At 38.6% G+C, this 20,674-nt stretch overlaps 1 protein-coding gene across 2 annotated transcripts; it reads right to left on the bottom strand.

Annotated features, from left to right (window-relative positions):
* Positions 1 to 290: 290 nt before the first annotated feature.
* On the bottom strand, positions 291 to 20,483 carry bco2l (beta-carotene 15, 15-dioxygenase 2, like). Of its 2 annotated transcripts, XM_084728125.1 has the most exons (13): positions 20,325 to 20,361; positions 15,874 to 15,975; positions 15,585 to 15,762; positions 14,398 to 14,609; positions 13,765 to 13,880; positions 11,606 to 11,708; positions 11,339 to 11,479; positions 7,324 to 7,484; positions 6,133 to 6,300; positions 3,492 to 3,629; positions 1,927 to 2,109; positions 1,640 to 1,750; positions 291 to 745 (listed from the first exon to the last, which is right to left on the bottom strand). In XM_084728125.1, the coding sequence occupies exons 2-13, from the start codon at positions 15,914 to 15,916 to the stop codon at positions 629 to 631; spliced, it is 1,671 nt and encodes a 556-aa protein (XP_084584251.1). In that variant the 5' UTR covers positions 15,917 to 15,975; positions 20,325 to 20,361; the 3' UTR covers positions 291 to 628. The 2 variants fall into 2 exon arrangements, with proteins under 2 accessions (XP_084584251.1, XP_084584252.1); XM_084728126.1 differs by lacking the exon at positions 15,874 to 15,975 and having other exon boundaries at positions 292 to 745; positions 20,325 to 20,483.
* Between the last annotated feature and the right edge of the window lie 191 nt (positions 20,484 to 20,674).

Genomic DNA, 20,674 nt, shown 5'->3' with positions numbered 1-20,674 from the left:
ATTTCAGACGTTGTCCATTTCTATCACATTACTTTGACAGAAATTGAATTTCCTCTGATGCATTTTTATGTATCCTAAGTGCTGCTCTGTTCTCACTGGGAGTATACCGTTTCCAGTGGCGTGATGATGCAAAAACACTATGGGTTTAAACAGAAAAAAAGAAGGGAAATGGATTTTATTTGAATGTGTGTATTGCCTTTCATGTTGTTGGGGTTTTATTTCAAAACGTTTTCCACGTAAATTATTAGTCTTTCAAAGTAAGAGTCATCCAAGTGGTCTAAAGGCTGTTTCCAAATCTTACGAGAGGACATAAGAACATGTAGAGGACAAACTTTATCAGTGCGCTGATGCCACGCTGGGCTTTCTGTCTTGTTAGTCTCCATAAGATTGCCATCCTTCTGACTGTAATGGCAGCACACAGAGAGGGCATTCACCTTTTTCCTATCAAGAGGGCACAAACAAAAAGCACAAGTCTGCAGTTTTTTCCCACTTCTTATTTCTTTTCGACTTTCTTTTACAGTTCATTTTACAGGCAAAGACATCAACAGAGATATTCTCTTCTGTGGATAAAGTGGCCAGTTGCCGCTTCAATTTCAGCAATTCCTGCCGCAGAGCTGCAGTGGCACATCTATCCCCTGTCGTTAAACACTCCGTGGGTCCCGTACGGGATATTGACAGGGACCTCTGCTCTGCCCAGCTCAGTGAAGGTCTTGGCATCCAGAACAAGCAGAAAAGTACTTTTCTCCTGGAAATAGAAACAGAGATTAAACATGTTACGTAAAGAAAAAGGTCACCTTTCCCACAGTAATGATAGTGAACACATCAAACCATTTGTCTTCTCCATGCATGGTAAAATATGTATTTATATGGCCTGGTCGCAAAAAATATATTCACACCTGCTTTGCAAGCTTTGTGACTGACTGTGGTTATGATTTTTTTTTCTTTACAATTCTCACAGCGCAGTGTCACAATCCAGTGTCAATATGTTATGTTTAGCATTTATTTTTTTTATTATTAGCAGGATTTCAATTTTAAAATAGTTTAGAATAAAGAACAATATACTACCATGCACTGTGCACACCTCACAACACTTCACACGTCCCTCAACACCACTCTGGTCTCAAGTGAACCAGCTAATCTTACAGTTGCAAACTCATTATCATGGCCTCTAGTGAAAAAATGCTCCACTGGAGGGAAATTGGCCATTATTCTATCTTTAAATCAGAAGAGGGGAACAACATCACAGTACAGTGCAAGTTATGCCTTCAGCTCTGAAAATGCTGTCACCGTCCCAGGACTCGACATCTAATTAAAATAGCAGAAACATTTACAGGTAAGACCAGCTGCTATTGTTAGCCACATAGAAATACAGTTAGCCAGCTCAGGGGTTTCTTATTAATCTAAACATGCATTCACACATAACAAAGGAAGGACAGCAGGACAAACAATAAATCTAACAAACATTATTTTAGGTTACCATATTTGGTATTGAGGTAATAAAAAGTAATTGAGAGTAACATTACTTTAAATTGTCATACTTGGATTAGGTTACTAACTACATTTTTAAAAGGTAGTTTATAATTTTGTTGGAATAAAATAAGTCTCCTAACCCTGGTTGTAAGCAAAGTTGTTAACTTACATTTCTGGGTGTAATGATGACTGACAGGACCACGCCATCATCTTCCTCAGTTGCTTTGGGCGAAGCAACAAAGACAGGCTCAGACGGGTACAAGCCGGGATAACGCCACACCTAGCAAGTGAAGATTACACAAACATCCCCTTTAGAGCTGTTTCATGTTATAAAACCAGCTCCCAACCTGCTGCCCTCAGTGATAGAGACACAGCAGTGGAAATAGCTTTGATGTGATAATACTCGGCCCAGTTAACAGTGAGGTCTTCCCTAAGTAGTCTTTGATTGATAGAGACCTTAAGCTCCTTGGTGTGGACATCCATCTTGAGCAGGGAGTCGCTGAAGACGTGTCCAAAGCCGCAGGAGTAGAAGTAGCGGTAAGGTCTGCCGTTGTACTGGTCGTAGTTGATCTGAGGGAACTCGAGGCCGCCGTATTGCAGCAGCTCGTCGTTGTGAAGCTCCTCGTGGGTCATGTAAACCTGCACAGTCACAGGAGAAAACCAGGGTTTTTCACAGAGCAAGGCAACTTTTACAGTTTAGCCAGAAAAACTGTCCAGTTAAAGGGATGATTCACCCAAAAACCAAAGGTACATAGTTTTTCCTTCTACTTGCAGTGCTTTTTATCCGACTAGTTCTTCTAACCTGGAGTTGTTTGACTTGAAATGATGAGTTGATTTAAATGCACTGTACAGAGTTGGCTTAACTTAAAGCTACAACGAGGGTTTTTTAACTGGTTATGAAACAGTCTCAATTTATCACTGATGCCTTTATATGACCAAAGAAACCATCCATGAGAATTTGTTTATCTGTAGTTGTTCATAAAGCCTGCCACCGGGTCGGATTCTCCTTTAAATCAGATAAAACAAGCCTGTGTTTTCATTTTCTCAGGTAAAGTTACCGTGAGTAGTATTATGATAACCACTTAAAAAAAAAAAAAGCTTCTTTGTACACAGGTGCCTTCAAAATCAACACAATATGAAAGTTCCTTGTAGAAGCTTTAATATCTTTAGCTTATTGAACATGTTTTCTCACATACAACTATATTAATAGTTTATTTGAATAAAAATATTTATTTGTTTTGAAATATTACAAATTTACCTTTGTCTTTTCAAACTTATTCAAGTTAAAGTTTTAAGGCAGCTCAGACACTAACTTTTTTCCTTTTTTCTTTAAGTTCAAACAAATATTTATTTATTAACTTATTTTTACAGTGTACAGTTCTCTGGCTTTGAAAAACGCCAATCCAGATGCATAAATAGCATCTATGAGGAAAAATATGTATGTTTGATTTTGGGATGAACTGTTCCTTTAATGCACATCAGCGGACGTGATTTACTGTACAATTTTATTTTAAAAATATGCAGAATGTACCTTTGATTTCAGTTACAAACCTTTATTTAACCCCTTTATATTTTGTCTTTGGTGACCGTGCTAACCAGCAGCACTTTCACAGCTGTGTCTCAGCTGTTATAACACCACTCTCACTTGGAACTAAAACTGAGGACGGTGTCACTCAGGTAGTCATGACAACTAAAACATCACCATTTCTTTAAACATTTCAGCCTTATTCCACTATAAGCAAATGTTGGCAATTTTAAATGGCAATTGTTCATCTCCATGGTGGACTCCCATTGTGACATCGTTTTTATTCTGCTGTAAGTCATGAAATTACTATCTTGCAGAAAGTACCTTCAGTGTCTCATCATGCTGGATAATTGCGCCGAGTGTGTGGGAGGGAATTGGCTGTATTCATCATGATTATAGGTCTCATTCTTTACTTGATTCCAGTAAAACCAGATTGAGCGTAATGTACAGTTAAACACATTACTTTATATACAGAGCGAGCGTACTGCACCCGTACCTCTCCAGGTTTTGTCTTCTTTGCTGTGGCTTTGTAGGTGTGCAGAGTGACGAGGTTTTGGTCCAGAGGAGTTTGTTCGTCCACGTTCAGGGGCAGGACGTATCTCCTTGGGAGGTTTCTGCACAATTCGTTGTAAAACTGCCAAAACAAATCAGACAAGCATGAAAAACTGCGACTGTTTGACTGAGAGGTGCAATGAAACCTCAGGAACATTCAGACCCAAACAAACAAACTCTCAGAAATAAAGGTGCTAACTCAAACCATGAAGGAGTCTTTAGCTTGTCCCCGTATAAGAACCTTTGCTGGTTCCTAGTGGGACATTTTAGAAAAGTTCATCTCAGAACCCTGTCAAGAACCTTTCCACCTTCCTCAAGTGTTAACAAGAACCCAGTCAGGGAGTTTAATATTGATATCGATAACCTCTTCCATAAGGGGTTCTTCAGCTTGCCCCCACAGGAGAACCCTTTTTGGCTCCTGGTAGAACATCAAGGTTTCACTCGAAATCCTTTCGAGTAGTTCTACCTAGAACCCAACATAAAGGGTCATAACTAGAACCACCTGTGAAAGGTTTCACACAGAACCCTCCATGAGAGACTTTACAGTGAGCTTGTCTATGGTGTACTACCAAGAACCTTTCCACATACCAGAACAAGAATCAGTTGGGTTTTAACAAGAACCCTTTTATATTCCAAAGGTTTTATCTAGAAGCTACTAAGGGGTTCTACTGAAAAAATCTTTTTATTATGATACAAAGAACCACAGTTCTTTGAATGAAAAGGGTTCTTGATGGAACAATTTGTCTGACAAAGAACCCTCGATGAACCCTTTATTCAAAAAAGACTTCTTCAGAAGCAAATGGTTCTGCGTAGAACCTCAGCCCTTCAGGAAAGACCCTTTTGGAACACTTATTTCTAAGAGCGCAGATACAAAATGCTGACACAAAACTGTGCTCTTACAGGGCAGGATTATTTTTTGACATTTATTTATTATTTTTTAATGAATATGTTTTGATTAAAGAAACATGTTTCACAACATCTGAGAGGTTTCAAAAGCTTTTTGAATTAGAAACTGGCCAATTTGAGTGACGAGAGAAAAAGAAAAGTGAATATCAGATACAATTCATCTGTCCCTGCATAAGAGACGGACATTTAGAGAGAGATAAGATGCATTCGGTGAAAAAAGATCATCCTTACACAACCTCTCTAAATCCTTGCTGATATGAGTTTCATTTTCGTGTTTTGTGGACCTTGTTTAAAGCAGTGATTCGCAACTTGGAGGTCGGGCGAGATAATTTCCCGGGGTCACCAGATGGTTGTGGAGAATGAAATAAAATATTGTAGCATGGAAAATGGAATGAGAGCCACGAAGCAGCTCTCAATAACATAAGCTCTTTAATAATTTTCAGCAGGCACTCAAAAATATACAAAATACAGCTCGCCTCAAGAACTGTAACATTTTTCTACTATAAACCTGCACAAAAATGACGATTACCAACATAAACCACAGTGTCCTGAACAAACAAAAAGAAACTGTTGTAACAAACTTAACAAACTACTTAGTCCAGCACTGGGCATAATGGGAAATGAGGGCCGCACCTTAGACTGAGAATTTTTTTTTTTACCTTTTACATCACCTGTATCACTTCATTACTGGACACACACACACAAGACTGGTTTATTTTGTCAGTTCTGACCCCTGCTATTGTGCTTTTAACTGAGCAACAACAGCCAGTTTTGCTTGCAATCACAGCTAGCAGAACAACTACATGTGGCAATGGATTCTCAGAAAAAATATCCAAGCTCAAGACTCAGGCTAACAGGAGTGTAGCTACCTGATTATTCTGGGCAGCTGCGACTTGAAAAGGCCGAGAACCACTGGTTTAGAGTAAACAACTAACAATAGTGGAAACAGAAACACCAATATATGACAAAGCACTTCAATCTAAGCTGCAAGCAAGTCTAAGTTACATTAGAGGCCCGAGTCAAGACAGGCAGGTCCCATGTCCTAAACTTTTGCACGTTTTGCATACTGCAGTTTGTTTTTTTGTTGCTGACCTGCATAGTTTTTGTATGCAAAGTTAGTTATCTTTGGTGGGCTAATATTTCAACTGCCACTCAGTTGTTTATGGTTCATTTTTGGAAACAATTTTTGGGGATTTCAAAAACTCAAAGATTCAAGTTGAACCAAAAAAGAAAAGTAAATTAACAAAAGAAAGAAAAGATTAGTAGTCGGTCAAACTTTTTCAAAGCTGGGGCTCAAAATTCAAGTGTCAAGTGAATCTACGATATCATTGCAAATGTCATTTGAAGCCAGGCAGAGTGGAGCGGAAGACTGGATCGAAAGAAATTCAGCCTGCGCCATTACAGTACGGCCTACTATGGTCAAAATACATAAAACCAGAATTGCCCCCTTTTTCATGTCACTGATAAAAACATTAGATATTTTTATAATATATTAATCATTGAACAGTAAATCTCCACAGAAATCTGGCGTTGATGGCGAGGTGTTAAAGTCCAAGTCAAGTCCAAGTATTTTGTCAAGTCATTAAATTTATGACTGCAGTCTGACTCGAGTGTAAGCCTCAAGTCCACACCTCTGTTAGTCTGTCAGGCTGTGTGTTTGATTATGTGTGTGTATTTACCTTGTCCATTTCCTCTCCGCCTCTGCGGAGGTTCTCCAGTGTGAAGTCCCCAATGACCTCACCATCGTCCCCACAGCACATGTCCATAACCAAGAAGCCGTTGTCCTCAAAAGCATTGATCTGGTGCAGCGTGAACATGGGTGCTGCTCGGTACCTCACTTCACTCTCCTGTTGCACCAATAAGGAAAAATATTCACACAGTGACAGGGGGTCATAAAGGCTTTTGAACAAACATAAAAGAGTTTCTGCGTTGGTTTTAACATTCGAGGACAAGCACCCTCGGCGGCATTGCCGTTATTGCGTTGTACCTTCACATTATGAAAGTTTGATATTGCATGCTTAATGGGTATGCTGTGTAATGAGATGAGAAAATTGAGAGTAACAATGTATGAGAAAAGGCTACACCATCAGAGTGTGACTTCATCAAAATAAATAAGGAAAAAACTCCACCATGCGTGAAGAGATTAGCTTGCAGTTTTCCTTTTTTGTTCCGACTATTCAGCAAACGAATGAGTGTGTGTGTGTGTGTGTGTGTGTGTGTGTGTGTGTGTTTCCCACTTCACATCGTGTTGTATGAAGTCCATCTGCTCATATGCAGCAAATTGGGATGCTGCCGAATCCGAATGAGTTATATGAGAATGTAATGGAAACAGATATTTCTTCTATCCGAAGTTGCTTATTGTTATTCTGAAAAAGTCAGCTGGCATAGTTAAAAAAGATTGCATCTGCCCTAATCAATCACTGATTTATTGTAGCAAGAATATTCCTTTCAACTGAAGGATATTTTTATATACTTGCATATCTTAACTGTAGGGTTTCTATTTCCAATGCAAAACAGAATCTTACCATTTATAAAACATTTCTTTCAGTTTCTGATTTTTTAATGTCCCCCAGCTAAAGGGGAGGCGGTGGTGGACTTCTGATAGTTCTTAACAGCTAATTTTGCTAAAATAAAAACAGATTAGTATAAGGATGTGTAAATACATATCATAATTAATTATATGCAAATAATTATGATGAGTGGTAGGTACAACAATTGCATTGCCAATAAATATTAGGTTATAAAATAAAACATTTGCCCAATTTAAAGTGATAGCTGGTCTAGACAGATCATTTTGTTACACAGTTATACAGATATAGATAATGATGTCTCTGTGCATTTTTTTTAGCAGTAAACTCATCTTAACCCACCTTGCCAGTGTGCCGGTCGACCAAGTGGAAGATGGTTTCGTACTGAGGCTCCCAGGTCATGACTTTATGAAAGCTCTTGCCCTGGATTCTGTACAGCATGAACTTCAGCAAGTCCAGCTTGATTGGCTGCTCAATGAACACGATGTAGTTCTCTGACATGACTGGAGAAGGAGGTTGCACACAGGAGGAAATATATGAGTCGACTTGAGATTTTATTAGGATTTCCCTATTCTTTCTCTTTATTCTAATCTTCCTAGAGTACTAGACATTAAAACATGACTTCCAAACACACAAAGGGAATAAAACAGTGTTTTAAAATAAACATCAAAGTAAGATTAAAACAACAGTGCAGCAGTTATCCACTGTATATTCAATGAAATATATCATCCTTCACTGCCCATTTCTTTTGTTTCACATACATTAAAGGAGCAATATGTAGCAATTACACGCGCATAAATGAGTACTGCAGTCCACATAGCACGTTGGAGCCATAGACTGCATATTAAATGAGTTGAAAACCTATTTAATATACGATATAGCTGAAGCACGTTGTTTCCCCCCCACCCTCTCCACCCAGACTCAGAAGCTCAGGCTGGCTGCGATAGCGCAAGACGAGCACAACATCATGATGAGACAATAACAAGCAATCCAAGTCCTACACTGTAAATTGATCAGCTGTTTACAACTGTCAGTTGACTGTCAATGTAAAGTAAAGCCTGTCATCCTGACAACAAAAGCCCGCTGCTCTGAAAACACACACTCTGGAGTTTGAGTTAAATTACTGCCTGTGTCACTACTGCCAGACTCTATTAACATGTTGCTCAGTTTAACTGTCATAAACATCTACTCCTTTTACAAGATTATTAATGTGTTTTTTTTTATGACTGACTCATAAACAGACACTTACTCATTTGAGAAACACTCTGCATTAATTTGAACTCTAATTAATGTGAAATGGACACAGTATTTCAACTTAACATCTTTCCTTGATCTCTGATGACGTATTATGGTGACTTCATGATTTATTACAGTTAATATATTATAGATTTCACTCTTACACATTTAAAAGAAAAAGCAGACATTTCTCTGATGGTGTCAGTGAGTTTATTCCACTTTTGACAAGCCTGATAGGAGAATGCTCTTTCACCAAGCTCTAATTTTGGCTTAGGCAAGGCATAATTTGTGCCTGTAGTTGAGGCTGGCAAATCTTATTTATTATATTTCATCATATATTATACATCATATTTCCACACTATATTATAGACCTACTGTGTCACGGTGGGATACTATATTTAAGTTTAATAAAATGATCAGTGCAATGTTGATTCTGCATACTATTTTCATGAGAATGCATCGCGTTTTGCAATACCCAACGGATGTTCTTCATGAATAATTTCATAAACATACATAAAATAGGTCATAGCTAATGAGTGCAAGGCCATGTGACCTGTCAACATGATTTCAGTGCTGACTTAGGTGTGAAACAAATTTGGATTTTGAAAAATGGTACGGGGGGGCGCCCCTGTAGCTCAGATGGTAGAGCGTGCGTCCCATGTACTGAGGCTGTCAGTCCTCTGCAGTGGCCCTGGTTTGATTCCACCCTGCGGCCCTATGCTGCATCTTGTCCCCTCACTCACTATAATGTGAGAAAATAAAAAAAGCCTGAAAAATAAATGTGCTTTTTAAAAATGGTGGGGAATTTATGCCTGTATGCAAACTCAAAATGAATTTGTAAGCAGCCCCATGTTTTTTAATTGGACCAGTAATGGAGGATTTGCAAAAAATAAAAATAAAAATGCCCTGGGACTCCTTTTCTGCTTCTGGTTGGTCATTTTGCAAAGTAAATCTTTCCTGCCTCAGTGCCAACCTTTCCTAGCACGTGTGACAGAAACGTGAAATAGGGTCTAAACACCCTCTACTGTAACCGTATCGACAGAAGTAATTGCGTGGAGCCGTGTATAACTGTACAATGTTCCATCCCTTGTGAGATTTCTTGGAGTCAGACGGTCTGTCAGGGCGAGGGTGGTCTGCCGGAAGTATAGACTGAGATGTAATCAGGGAACTGGTGCAGTAGGAAAACCAAATGAAGCAACATGGTGCTAGATTAAGTGCAATGAAATCGTGCTTGAATTACCTGATTGGCATCAGCTTAATGTGTCATTACCAACGGTTTCTTCATCAACTACTTGGCTACCAGCTGAGCTGCAACACCCAATACTGTAATATTCATACAGGGGCTCTGTGTGGCCATTATATCCTGACTTTTTCACTTTAACTGCGCCTCCACAGCAGGAACTTTCCCCAGGGACTAGAAACCTTTGGATGAACTTAATAATGAATAACTAGCTTGTCTCCATTAAACACAAACTTGGACATTTTGCAAGGCTGCTGGAATTACCAGCTACAATCCCTCAGTGAAAATGCCTCTGCTGGAAATGGTTGTATGATTTTGAGACACTACCTGGTGTATGCTATATACTGACATCTAGCAGCTAGACGCCTTCAGTTTGTGGATAACAAAATCAGGATGCATTCTCTGACATGTAGTTGCAAGCTCATGCTACTTTAAAAAAAAAAAAAAAAGGTGCTGGGCCGGATTTGTCTCTCAGGCCTTGAGTTTGGCACGTGGCCTAAAAGAAGTTCCAGGGAAATTATTTTACATCCCAAAAAAAGTCGCTGGGGGGACTTTCTAAAAGTAGAGGAATTTGTTTGAGTAAACTCACAGCATTTTAATCTCCAGCCACAAAGAAGTTTGTTTTTTGCTAATTCCTTCAACACATCAATATAGACAAGAGCAGAAGAAAGCATTTGACAGACTAATGACAAACTTCAGGCCTTGTTATAATAATGACATACCTGACGCAAATGTAAAAAATGCACTACAGAATTATTTCCTGGGTGCATACGTCTATGCGTATATGTAGGCATTTTGTTTTATATTTTTACCATCTATCTCTATATATGTTGTATTTTATGTGTATTGTGAAGGAACTACAACTCGTTACCTGTGATGTATAATAATTAATAAATAGACAATAAATTACCTTGAATGCTTGAATATTATAATTATTCCTGTCCAGTGGGTCATCACTGTTATTGCATAGTCATGCATAAAGTGTGAAAGCACATTTTTCATACGCCAGCTAATTAATTGCCTAATATTTGTTTTTTTTAGACCGCAGTGGAAACAGTGGTGAGGGAGCCTTTTAGTTCCTGGAAAAGTAGTTCCTTGAACTAAAAGTTTCAAGTACTTTGGGTGGAAACGTGGCTTTTTACTCTGCTGTCAGTGCCAATGTTGTTGCAGCTCCCTAAAGCAGCCCAACCTCCACATTATTATGGGCTAAGCTTTTGATAGTGTTGACTTTACTAAGATCTAATATTCATGTATTTGTTTATTAGGGGGATTAGTTCTCCCAGCAGGAACAAGAACTCCACTGGGAGAACTAATTCTTTAAGAGCTCCCTCAAAGAGCAGAGCATATTCCTCCAAATTTAACTGTAAAACCATTTGCTAGAAATGATCAGTGTCTCTGCCTGAAATATAGATATATAGTAGTAAAAATTGATTTACAAACAAACAACAAAACATCAAACACTACTACACAAATCATCTTGGCATATCTCTGAGTTAAGCCGTGGAAGGAACTACAGTAAAAAGTTGATTGTGTGCCTTTCTAACACATTTAACATTTTTACACAGTGTAAGAGAAAGCGTGTGTGAGTCAGAGGCAGAGTTACAGACAGAGAGAGATAGTGGAAGCTGAACAGAAAGACAAAGGAGCCATGATTGACAAAAAGAAGCAGGACGAGACTCGAATTCAAATTAGTAATTAATAAGAGCAAGAAAAAAAACTGTGACGCTCTCTTTCAGTGAAGTAGACTCACCCTGTCAGTGCAGGCGAGAAAAACAAAATCTCTCATAGGATTCATTAATTCCACGTCAGTATACATCCAGCCTGCAGACTACTTAAAGAAGCTGCAGCCTGTTTGTTATACTGTAGTGTAGTGTTTCTCACCAAAGCTGTGATAATAGGAAGGCTTCCTGGGTTCAGCTGCACGGATGGAGCAGATTACTTTGGCTCCACTCAGGTCTGCAGAATCCTCCTTCGCCGCCTTCTCCTCAGGAGGAGGCACACGGATGATGTTGTAGAAGAAACCTGAGGAGGCCCAAAAACAAAGGATGTACAGTGTTTTTGTTAGGATAGATCATACAAGGGTATAAATACAGACATATGTGGTTAGGTAGGTGAGAAGCAAGGAAGAAAGGAGTGAAGGCAGTTTACCTCCTTTGCCGTAGGAGTTGCCCATGTTGTACGAGGCCCCCTCACGGTCATAGTGTGGGTGAGCTGTAGCTGAGTTGACAGCGATGTATTGGCTCCAGTCCACCTTAAATGGACAACATCATCATCTTCACTGCCCTCGACATCATTATTAATAGTCACTTATCTTACCCTCTGGCTGTTAAAGGGACAGTTGACTCAAAAATCCATATTTCTTCTGACCTTTGGCAGTATTTATCTTCATCCACCTTATGTCTGCCTTCTCGTGATGGAACTAGATGGCACTCGGCTTGTGGTGCTCAAAGGGTAAAAAAAAAATACATTTAAAATAAACTCAACAGCAATGTCTCTTCCCAGAAATCTCCCGTGATATTACGTGGTAAATTACTTTATTTTTTAGAAGCGCTGCTACTGACTGTTCCGCTGTTTTTGTTTCTGCAGGTGGACATACATAATTCAAGCATCCAGTGGCACAGACGATTCAGGATAATTTTCTGCACATGCTCAGGTCATGGCCGCCTACTTTAATTTGATTTTGTATTAAATAAAGCAAAGCACTTTAAGTTAAAAGGAAATGCAAATTTTTAAATGAAAAAATGCAGCACACAACAGATTTATTATTTAATAAAGGATATTTATTCAAGTCATCAGTTTCCTTTGTTTTGTTTTTTTTAATATTGCAATAAATATCTTATAGTGGACTTTGCATCCTAATATTATCCTGCCTTCAGTTTTTGGTATCATCAAATTAAATTGTGCCTTTTATTGTTTCCTTAAGAAAAAATATCTACAGCAACCTAATCCATAGCAAATAGCAGCAATATGTACATATAATATCAACAGGACTGCAGATATATGTTGGAAAGCAAAATATTATAGAAAAGAAAGAAAGGAAGAATACAGATAAAATCAAAACAAAATACAAAGTCCAAATGAAAATGAATTAAATAAAGGTTGCAATAAAAATATTCAGGAGCCAATGTTTGCCTTTCCTCCCACCCCCTTCACCCGAACACATACCACCTCTCTGTTATTGACTCCAGGAAGTGTCAGACTGGACATAAATCTGTATTAGTTTCCCTGGAATGTGTCAGGAACGGTTCCCAGATTTCCAAGAAGACGTCCAGTTTATTGTTTATCTTGTGAATAGGTCCTAGGAATCAGTTTTCGCGGGGGTGTTAAGTTTGCTTTTCAAATATTTATCGCTGACACGTTTGACTATCTTTTGTAATGTTGTAAGAGGCATGAGCTGATGTTCCCAGGCTGTAGCTCATCTTCTCCATGATCTTTAGCCAGAAACTGACCAATGTGGGGCAACTAAGATACATGTGTATTATATCTTCAGTGCATCTATTCTTGGATGAGAGGTTACAGCTCAGCCGAGGGGAATGGCATTAAAGGGACAGTTCACCCAAAACTGAAAATTCAGTCATTAGAAACTCACCCTCATGCCAGCTGAAGGTTTTAGTGTTTTAGTCCACAAAACACACACAAAACAAAAAACATGTCTGGTGTAATCAAAGTCTACTAAAGCCCTGACGTGCCGTTCACTTGCACATGTTCAGTTGGTGTGGACACACACCTGAACATGTCTCCAAGCTAAGGATCCACAGCTAAGATTCGGTCTGTTTTTTTATGTTGGGAAACTGGTCACCATTTACTTCAATTGTTTGGGACATTCTGTAACCCTGTTTTCCTGTGAAACTCCAGCGGCGTTTTCTAGACTAAAAAACTAAACCCAACCTTCAATTTTCATTTTTGGGTAAACTATACCTTTAATGTTTGCATCTGGCACTGTTGTGAGCACAAGCCTCTCATCCATGAGTAGATGCACACTTCACAGTAATGTAGGTGGTAGATAGTAGAAAGAAAGTAGCTCTAACATCAAGCTGCTCACAACTAAGTCTGTGGATTATCTTGAGTCTTGAGTCATGATTTCTGGAAAGAGACACTGCAGCATCTTGGCATTTTCTGCTGAGTGCCATATATTGTAAGAATGTGCAGACATTTGTACAGCTGATATCTGCAAAACTCTACAACACCAAAACAATCTAGATGGATAAACAGCACTACAGGTAAGAGGAAAAATCAGTATTTTTGCTTTTGAGATGAACCGTCCCTTTAACAACCAAAAGAGACTTTGACATTTGTTTATGACTCACCTTCTCCTTCGTCTCCAGGCTCTGTGGATCCACCCGTCTCATGTAATTGGTTTCCGTGCTGACATAATAGTCTCCCTTGTACTTCACAAAGTTCACACTGGCGTTATCTGTGGCCTCTGTTCACACATACAGATGTCAGGAACATATTAAATATAGCACTTCAGCAAAACCCATCACTCACACCGATATCACCAGAAGTAGGTTTTTTTCAATCAATTTGTTCCTGCTTAGTTTTTCACAAGCTGTATATCATGCTTCAGACTGATCTTTACCTCACAGACACACACACACAAACACATACACACAAATATTGACTTGTGCTCCCTTTACCTCAATAAAAACAACATCATGTAACATCAGCTTTCATTAGGCTGCAAAAGCAATATAAAATACAGCACATACAGTCAAGGGCATGAACACTGAGGAAAAATACAGGCCTCTTTATTTTTTCTCTGACTTTTTCTTGACTTTTACTTTGCCTCTAGTAATGTGGCACAGCTGCCTTGTTACCTATTTGCACGATTGAATTGACTACTTTAATAATGCATATGGCACCTCTGGTGCTACAACATCGTGCTGCACCGAAGCGAATCACACACAGGAACACGCAACATGTAAAGAAGAAACACGTACTGGGAATCTGGAAGCGTGAAAAGAAGCGTGCAAAAATATTCTTGCAGGGATCAGGCATGGCTAATGTCCCAAACTCTGACACCACGATGCGGTTCTTCTCCGAGTTCTGGACGTATGAATCACTTCGCAGGAATCGGCTGCTGTAGGTAACATCACCCTCGCAAATGTGGAACCGGTGCATCAAGGCCATGCCGTCAAACCAGTGGGTGTACCTGAGAAAGAGAAAAGACAATTGATTTCTCACCACCAGGGTATTTGTGTAAGACAAAGTGGAGAGAGTGATTGAATTGAATTGAGAATTTTCATGGGTGAAAGAAAAATAACCCCTTTTGTGGCTCAGCGTGACAGCTTAAACTACACAGTTTGAATACCTCTGTTGCCTCTTCAGATAATTCACTGAATATCTCCAGACTGTATCTTTAACAGTCCTGGTACATTTATAGGTACACAGATACAGGTACAGATCACAGAGCATTTGGTATTTAATCTGCTGACTCATTCTTCTGTTGCTCTGCTGTTCCCTGTCGTGTTAATATACTGATATGACAGCCATTTAAAATGCCAATCTATATCGTTTGACCGCACCGATTCTTCTGACTATTTTAGTTGTAGTTTCAAAAGACCTGACAGTCAATGTGGGAGTCATCACAGGTTTTAATCCTGTTCTTGGAATACTATAAATTACTGATATGTGTGTGTGCTGTATTTATTTTATTTACCTTCACCAAGGGGGTTATGTTTTTGGTGCTATTTTGTTTGTCTGTTTGCCAGCAGGATTACAGAAAAACTACTATCCTGATTTTCATTAAGCTTGGTGGAAGGGTGTAGTGTTGACCGAGGAAGATACACGATAAAGTTCAGTGGCAACAAAACATAGCCAGTTGTAGCAATATGATGACCCCAGGTCACATTCAAGGGCAGGCTTGGGAAGTAACGATTACAGGTTGCAGAACACCTAAAGGTGCAGCTATGGAGATGTAAATACGCACATATGATGCAGTTATTTAATATAAGATGTTAAGGGATATTTAGGAAAAATGTTAAAACAAGCATTTATATTGAGTGTGAAGTTTGTGCTTGCAGATTTGCACCACTGACCTTTTTTTTGTTTACTGTCATATCAATAAAGCTGACTTAATTTATGTACTGTATAAGTTTGGGCATTGTTGTTTGTTTGTTTGGCCTACTTGTCTTTCCCAAATTCAAACTTCCCAGGGCCATTCCTCAGGAAGCTGCCATTGATCCAGGTTGGAATGGTTCCCCTGACGGTGGCGGGGATGGGATCAGGGGTTTCCTCCACAGAACGCACCAGAGGCGCCATGCTCTCCAGCCCTTTGGCCTGCGGACATCTCTGCCTGCTGGACACTGAGAGAGGAGAGGAGAGGAGAGGAGAGGAGAGGAGAGTCACTGACTGGCTGATGTTTGATTAAAGAGGCTGTTGACTCCAAATTGAAAGTCCACCGTCCTTCATGTCACCTGAAATCGAGAGCATCATCTTCTTTGTTGTCCTCATCATCATTGTCAACACTCACTCATCTCCCTCGTCTTTACGCTCTGATTTTTAAAGGTACAGTTCAACTCCAAAATCAAAAAAAGAAAAAACATTTTTAGATAGCCTTTCTAGATAGCTTTGTTTTGAGTTGCAGAGTTTTGGAGAAATCCACCGTAGAGATGTTTGCCTTCTCTCCAGCACAGGAACCAGATGGCACTCGATTTGAAAAACTCAACAGCAGTACCTCTTTCCAGATGTAATGGCCGGTCACTCAAGTGCAGAAAGAGGTGTGCACCCGCCAGCAGTGTGCACCATGGCTGACAGTAGAAAGAAAATAGTTCCTACAAGTGCTCACAACAGAGAGATTATCATCATGATTTCTAAAAGGAGACATTGCTGCTGAGTTTTTGTATTGTATTGTTTTTTTTTCTTTGAGCACCACAAGCCGAGTGTCATCTAGTTTCATTACGCAGACATCTCTACAGCCAAAACTCTGCAACTCAAACCAAAACAATTTAGATGATAAACAGCACTACAGGCCAGAGGAAAAATATGTATGTCACCCATTCTTCAGAACTGGGACAAATCATGTATCACCAAGCATTCTTTAAGGATTTATGAAATGTATTTAATTTGTGAAATGTTTTCATTTTCTTTATTTATTTTTTTTAATTTCTAAATTAAAGCAACAACAGAAAACACATTTGTCCCAGACAAAAATTCTCAATTTAAGACATAATTTCCCTGACTTTCTCTTCCTCTTTCCTGTCACATCTTCAGCTGTCTATCCTATAAAGACATAAAAACAACTCTAACAATACCAACTGCCAAAATAGATATAAACATGTGTTATTATAATAATCCAGTCATCTTTGTTTGAAAATCCTTTTTTAAAAATGAGATCGTTGGCCTTTTAAAATTGTGTTTTCATCATCTACGTCAGAAATTTACACAAACATGATTTAATCAGCCATAAAAAGGGTTAGCTATACTCTAAGAACCGGTATCTCTCTTCCTGCTTTTTTTTTTTTTGACAACTTCATTAAATAATATCGCTGTCAGCTGCATCTCAACCATAACATGTCAACTCTGTAGCCCCGTCTACATCAAAGCTAAATACGAATTATAATTTACAAATGTGTATTCTGATTAGCATTAAGAGAACGACTATGCTGTGAGATGAAAGAACGTTTTGTCCTGTCAACTCCATAAGACATCAACGCCGTCAGATTTTCCATCGGACAGTGATCGCAAGGATGTTTGCCTGTTATAAGGTTTAATAGCCACTAGTTACATTTTCCCAAGAAAACCTCCCTCAGAATTTCTTTATTTCACAAAAGGCTAAATATTTCAGTTTGGTTCTTAAATCTAAAATAGTTCATAAGTTTATTTCATTTATTTTTCATTCATTTTGAGGCCTATTTTATATTTTCTATTCTATCTATTGTTCTCTCTTGTATAAGGGTATTCTGTGTCGCTGTGTTGCAAAGATTTTTAATTCGTCTAACGCATTTCCCGTGTGTTGTTCCTTCAGTTAACTAAGTAGATGCATAAAAAAGTGGACTACGTCAAATTATTACAAGGAGCATACATGAGGCAGTCCCTGGTTTATTATCTATCTTGTGGGGGGTCCTTGAAGAAGAAACTGAGACCCTCTGCTCTGTAGGATGTTTAGATACAGTCATGATAGCACCTGAGCAACAGCTAAACTCACACTCACACCTACACACAAATACGGATATGCCACCACAGACGTATATACACTCCAGGCGTGAGACATTTACTCCACAGCCTTGGAACTTTGAATAAGTGTGAATGATGTGGTGTACAATGCAAAAACAGTTCATTAAACAGCTGTCGTGACTAAATAATCCTTTTGTGCTGCTTTGCATGTGACCTACCACTGTAACATCATCATGTGTTAATGAGAAAGGTCTTCAGTAGCTTTATTTAATCTAATTTACAGACAGTTGTGCTCCAGCATGTCACAATTTCACACTTTCTATGTACACTTTTCTGATTCAACACCTGTATTTGCAGCTATCAAACAAAACAGGTGATTTAAAATATGGTTTAATGTGATCATGTATGTGTTAGGGGGAATTGTGTACTATAACAGCCCCTGCATGTGTGAACTCTTGGCTCTCTGGGGTCATGCACTGTGAATGACACCTGCACTATCTGCCGTCTTATCCGTTATCCAATAACCAATTCCCTTTCATTACCTCATATCTCCACACATAATAGAGACTGTAAAATATATATGAGAGTTATGTGATTAGCGAGAGCAAATCACGGCGGTTCAATATGGAGCGCCCTGCTGAGCTCAGGTTAGTTTTTTGACTGTTTGAATTGTTATTGCGGCCAATCAGCAGAGGCAGAATTTTGTTCATTCCCGTGACACCAGTACAACAGACAATAAAACGGAGAATGTGCAATAGAGAGATAACCGCTGTAGGCTTTAACAATCTCTTACACTGTTGACTTTGTGAGTTTTGATTGTGATTACTGCAGCATTTCAAACGCTGCCTGAATGTGTGCTGTCATTTTTTACCGTTGCATGTCATGTAGTTTCCCACTGCTGCTGCATTGAAAATCGAGTCTCTTGAAAACAAAACAGCAACACTGACGAGCCCAGAACTGTTGTGGATAATAGCTTCAGGTATTGCTTTTTTTTATCTTTCAATTTTGGATAATCACAAACAGTAGTTTATTTGTAACAGTCATTGCTTTAACGAATTGTTTTCCTCGCGGCACCGACAGTATGTCTGCCTACAAGTAAATGACCTTGTTGGAATTAGCTGTCATATTCCTGCACGTCTTTTCTAATTTCTGTTCTTTTTATTTTTACTGTGCAAGGACCTGTCAGACAGTTTTTTTCTTTTAGTTAACAGCTGAGAATGACTAAAAGCTGTTAATGAGACATTGTGCATATTCTTTCACCGACTCTGATTCAACGGGAGACCTTGGAGGAGGAACAATAGAAAATGCCAACATGTCCTATTGGAACTGCAGCTCCGATTTTGAAACACAACAAAATACCATCATGACTAAACCACATGAGCTAAATGCACGTGTCTGTGTGCATGTATGTTTCTATACGCGACTCTATAGAAGGGCCTGTATACGATAGATGCTATTGTATGTCCCTGGTTTACAGTAAAAGGCTCTGTACAAAGATACAGTAATGCTACAAATGTTTATACCTCGATTTTTTAGTTCTGAGTGAAGTGCCGGTTACATTAGTAATCTCCATTATGTAAAAAATACAAACCCATTTGTCAAATATGTTACACACAATAGAACAGATGTTTGGGGAAGTACTGTATCTACAAAATGCAATACACTCCTGGGAACGAGTCCCAAAACCCCACAAAAGTAGGAACTCACATATTTTTGGGGGGATTTTGAGAATCACAGCACGTAAAGGTAGGGTCAGTAAAATTTGTCCGAGCTGTTCGTAAAAGCGTCAGGACGTCAAATACCAACGTTTTGGGCTGGTGAAACGTGAGCACAGTAAAACATTTAGAAAAAAATAATAAAAGACAGACAGAGGGCAGAGTCTCTGCAGATAAAGTCACCACCACACACTGAGTCATAACTGATGACAGACAGGGATTATGTTTATATGAGTCTTTGTTTGTTTTTTAGGGAAATGCTGCAGATTTAAAGAAGTAACGAGAAGCTGGAAAAAGTTGTAACATCCTAAGGTAAACAAGTGGCTGGAAACAGTAGAGGACAGACATATATAGTATGGAAAACCAACCAACAAAATCGAGAAGAGAAGAACGAAAAACTGTTTGAAAAAAGATGGTCTTTCTTTAAATTAAGTAAAGGCAATAAACTGATAATATATTAAATAAATATGAATGAACTATCAGATGTACTATGTCTGGAAAAGATGTTTTTTATAACATAGGAACAGAAAACTGTTTTATCGCTATAATGAAACATTATTTATATGTTTTGTCATAATTATTTTAATTATGTGTAGAACATGAAGATATATGAATGTATATGCACTGTGTATGTGAATACCTTTGATTTTTTTATTTATTTATTTATTTATTTGTTTGTTTTTTTTGCATTACGTATCATATACAGCACCAGTCTGGATCTTCACATTTAATTTTTTTTCTTTTATTAATTTTCTAGATTGTAGATTAATACCGGAGACATTATAACGATGAAATGTGGAATTATATTGATTTACGTATATTTATGTATATGTCTATTATTTACATCTTCATTGTCATTTACAGATTGTTTATCCCAAACACAAGTACATTTTTACTTTTGCTTTTATGTTCATAATTTGAAATAGCTGACGAATGAAATCAGTCTGCTAATAAAATATTCAATCCATAGCTCATCTGCAGTTTCAGTTATTTCCCTGATTGTCTTGGCTACACATCTGAAAGTGGCGTCAACTCACTCTGGTTCGTCTGGGGCTCCTTGGTCTTGGACATGGCTGGTCGCTCTGCGGATTGGATCAGACAAACACAGAGGATTTATACGAGCTCTGAGGAAAAACCTTTGAACCTTTGGTGTTGTGCCAAGTGGAGGAAGCAGTCCCAGGCACTAAACAACAGTCTGGTAGGTGTGTTGACTTTATCATTAAACCAGCGATAGAAGTGACAAGTGTCCACTGCTTCCTGATGCAGGTCACTTTTTACATAATGTGACACAATATGCTGTTGTAGATAGTGTAGACGACAAATCACTTTGGTATATTTTTCTGCTCTGGAGGTAAAAGAATTACTGTAATTGACTGTCAATCATAAA

This window comes from Lutjanus erythropterus, chromosome 10, assembly GCF_056507025.1.
Source record: "Lutjanus erythropterus isolate fLutEry1 chromosome 10, fLutEry1.hap2, whole genome shotgun sequence".
In the NCBI taxonomy this organism is placed as follows: Eukaryota; Metazoa; Chordata; class Actinopteri; order Lutjaniformes; family Lutjanidae; genus Lutjanus; species Lutjanus erythropterus.
The sequence above is the reverse complement of the archived record's forward strand: the minus strand, read 5'-3'. Positions and strand labels throughout refer to the sequence as shown.

What these genes read in the sequence shown, in the direction of transcription:
- bco2l (XM_084728125.1), bottom strand. Translation starts at nt 15,916, where the DNA reads ATGATGATGAGGACAACAAAGAAGATGATGCTCTCGATTTCAG. An exon ending in TTTGAATTTGGGAAAGACAA is followed by an intron (nt 14,610 to 15,584) that starts GTAGGCCAAACA and finishes TCTCTTTCTCAG; the next exon opens with GTACACCCACTGGTTTGACG. An exon ending in TTCACGCTTCCAGATTCCCA is followed by an intron (nt 13,881 to 14,397) that starts GTACGTGTTTCT and finishes ATGTGTGAACAG; the next exon opens with AGGCCACAGATAACGCCAGT.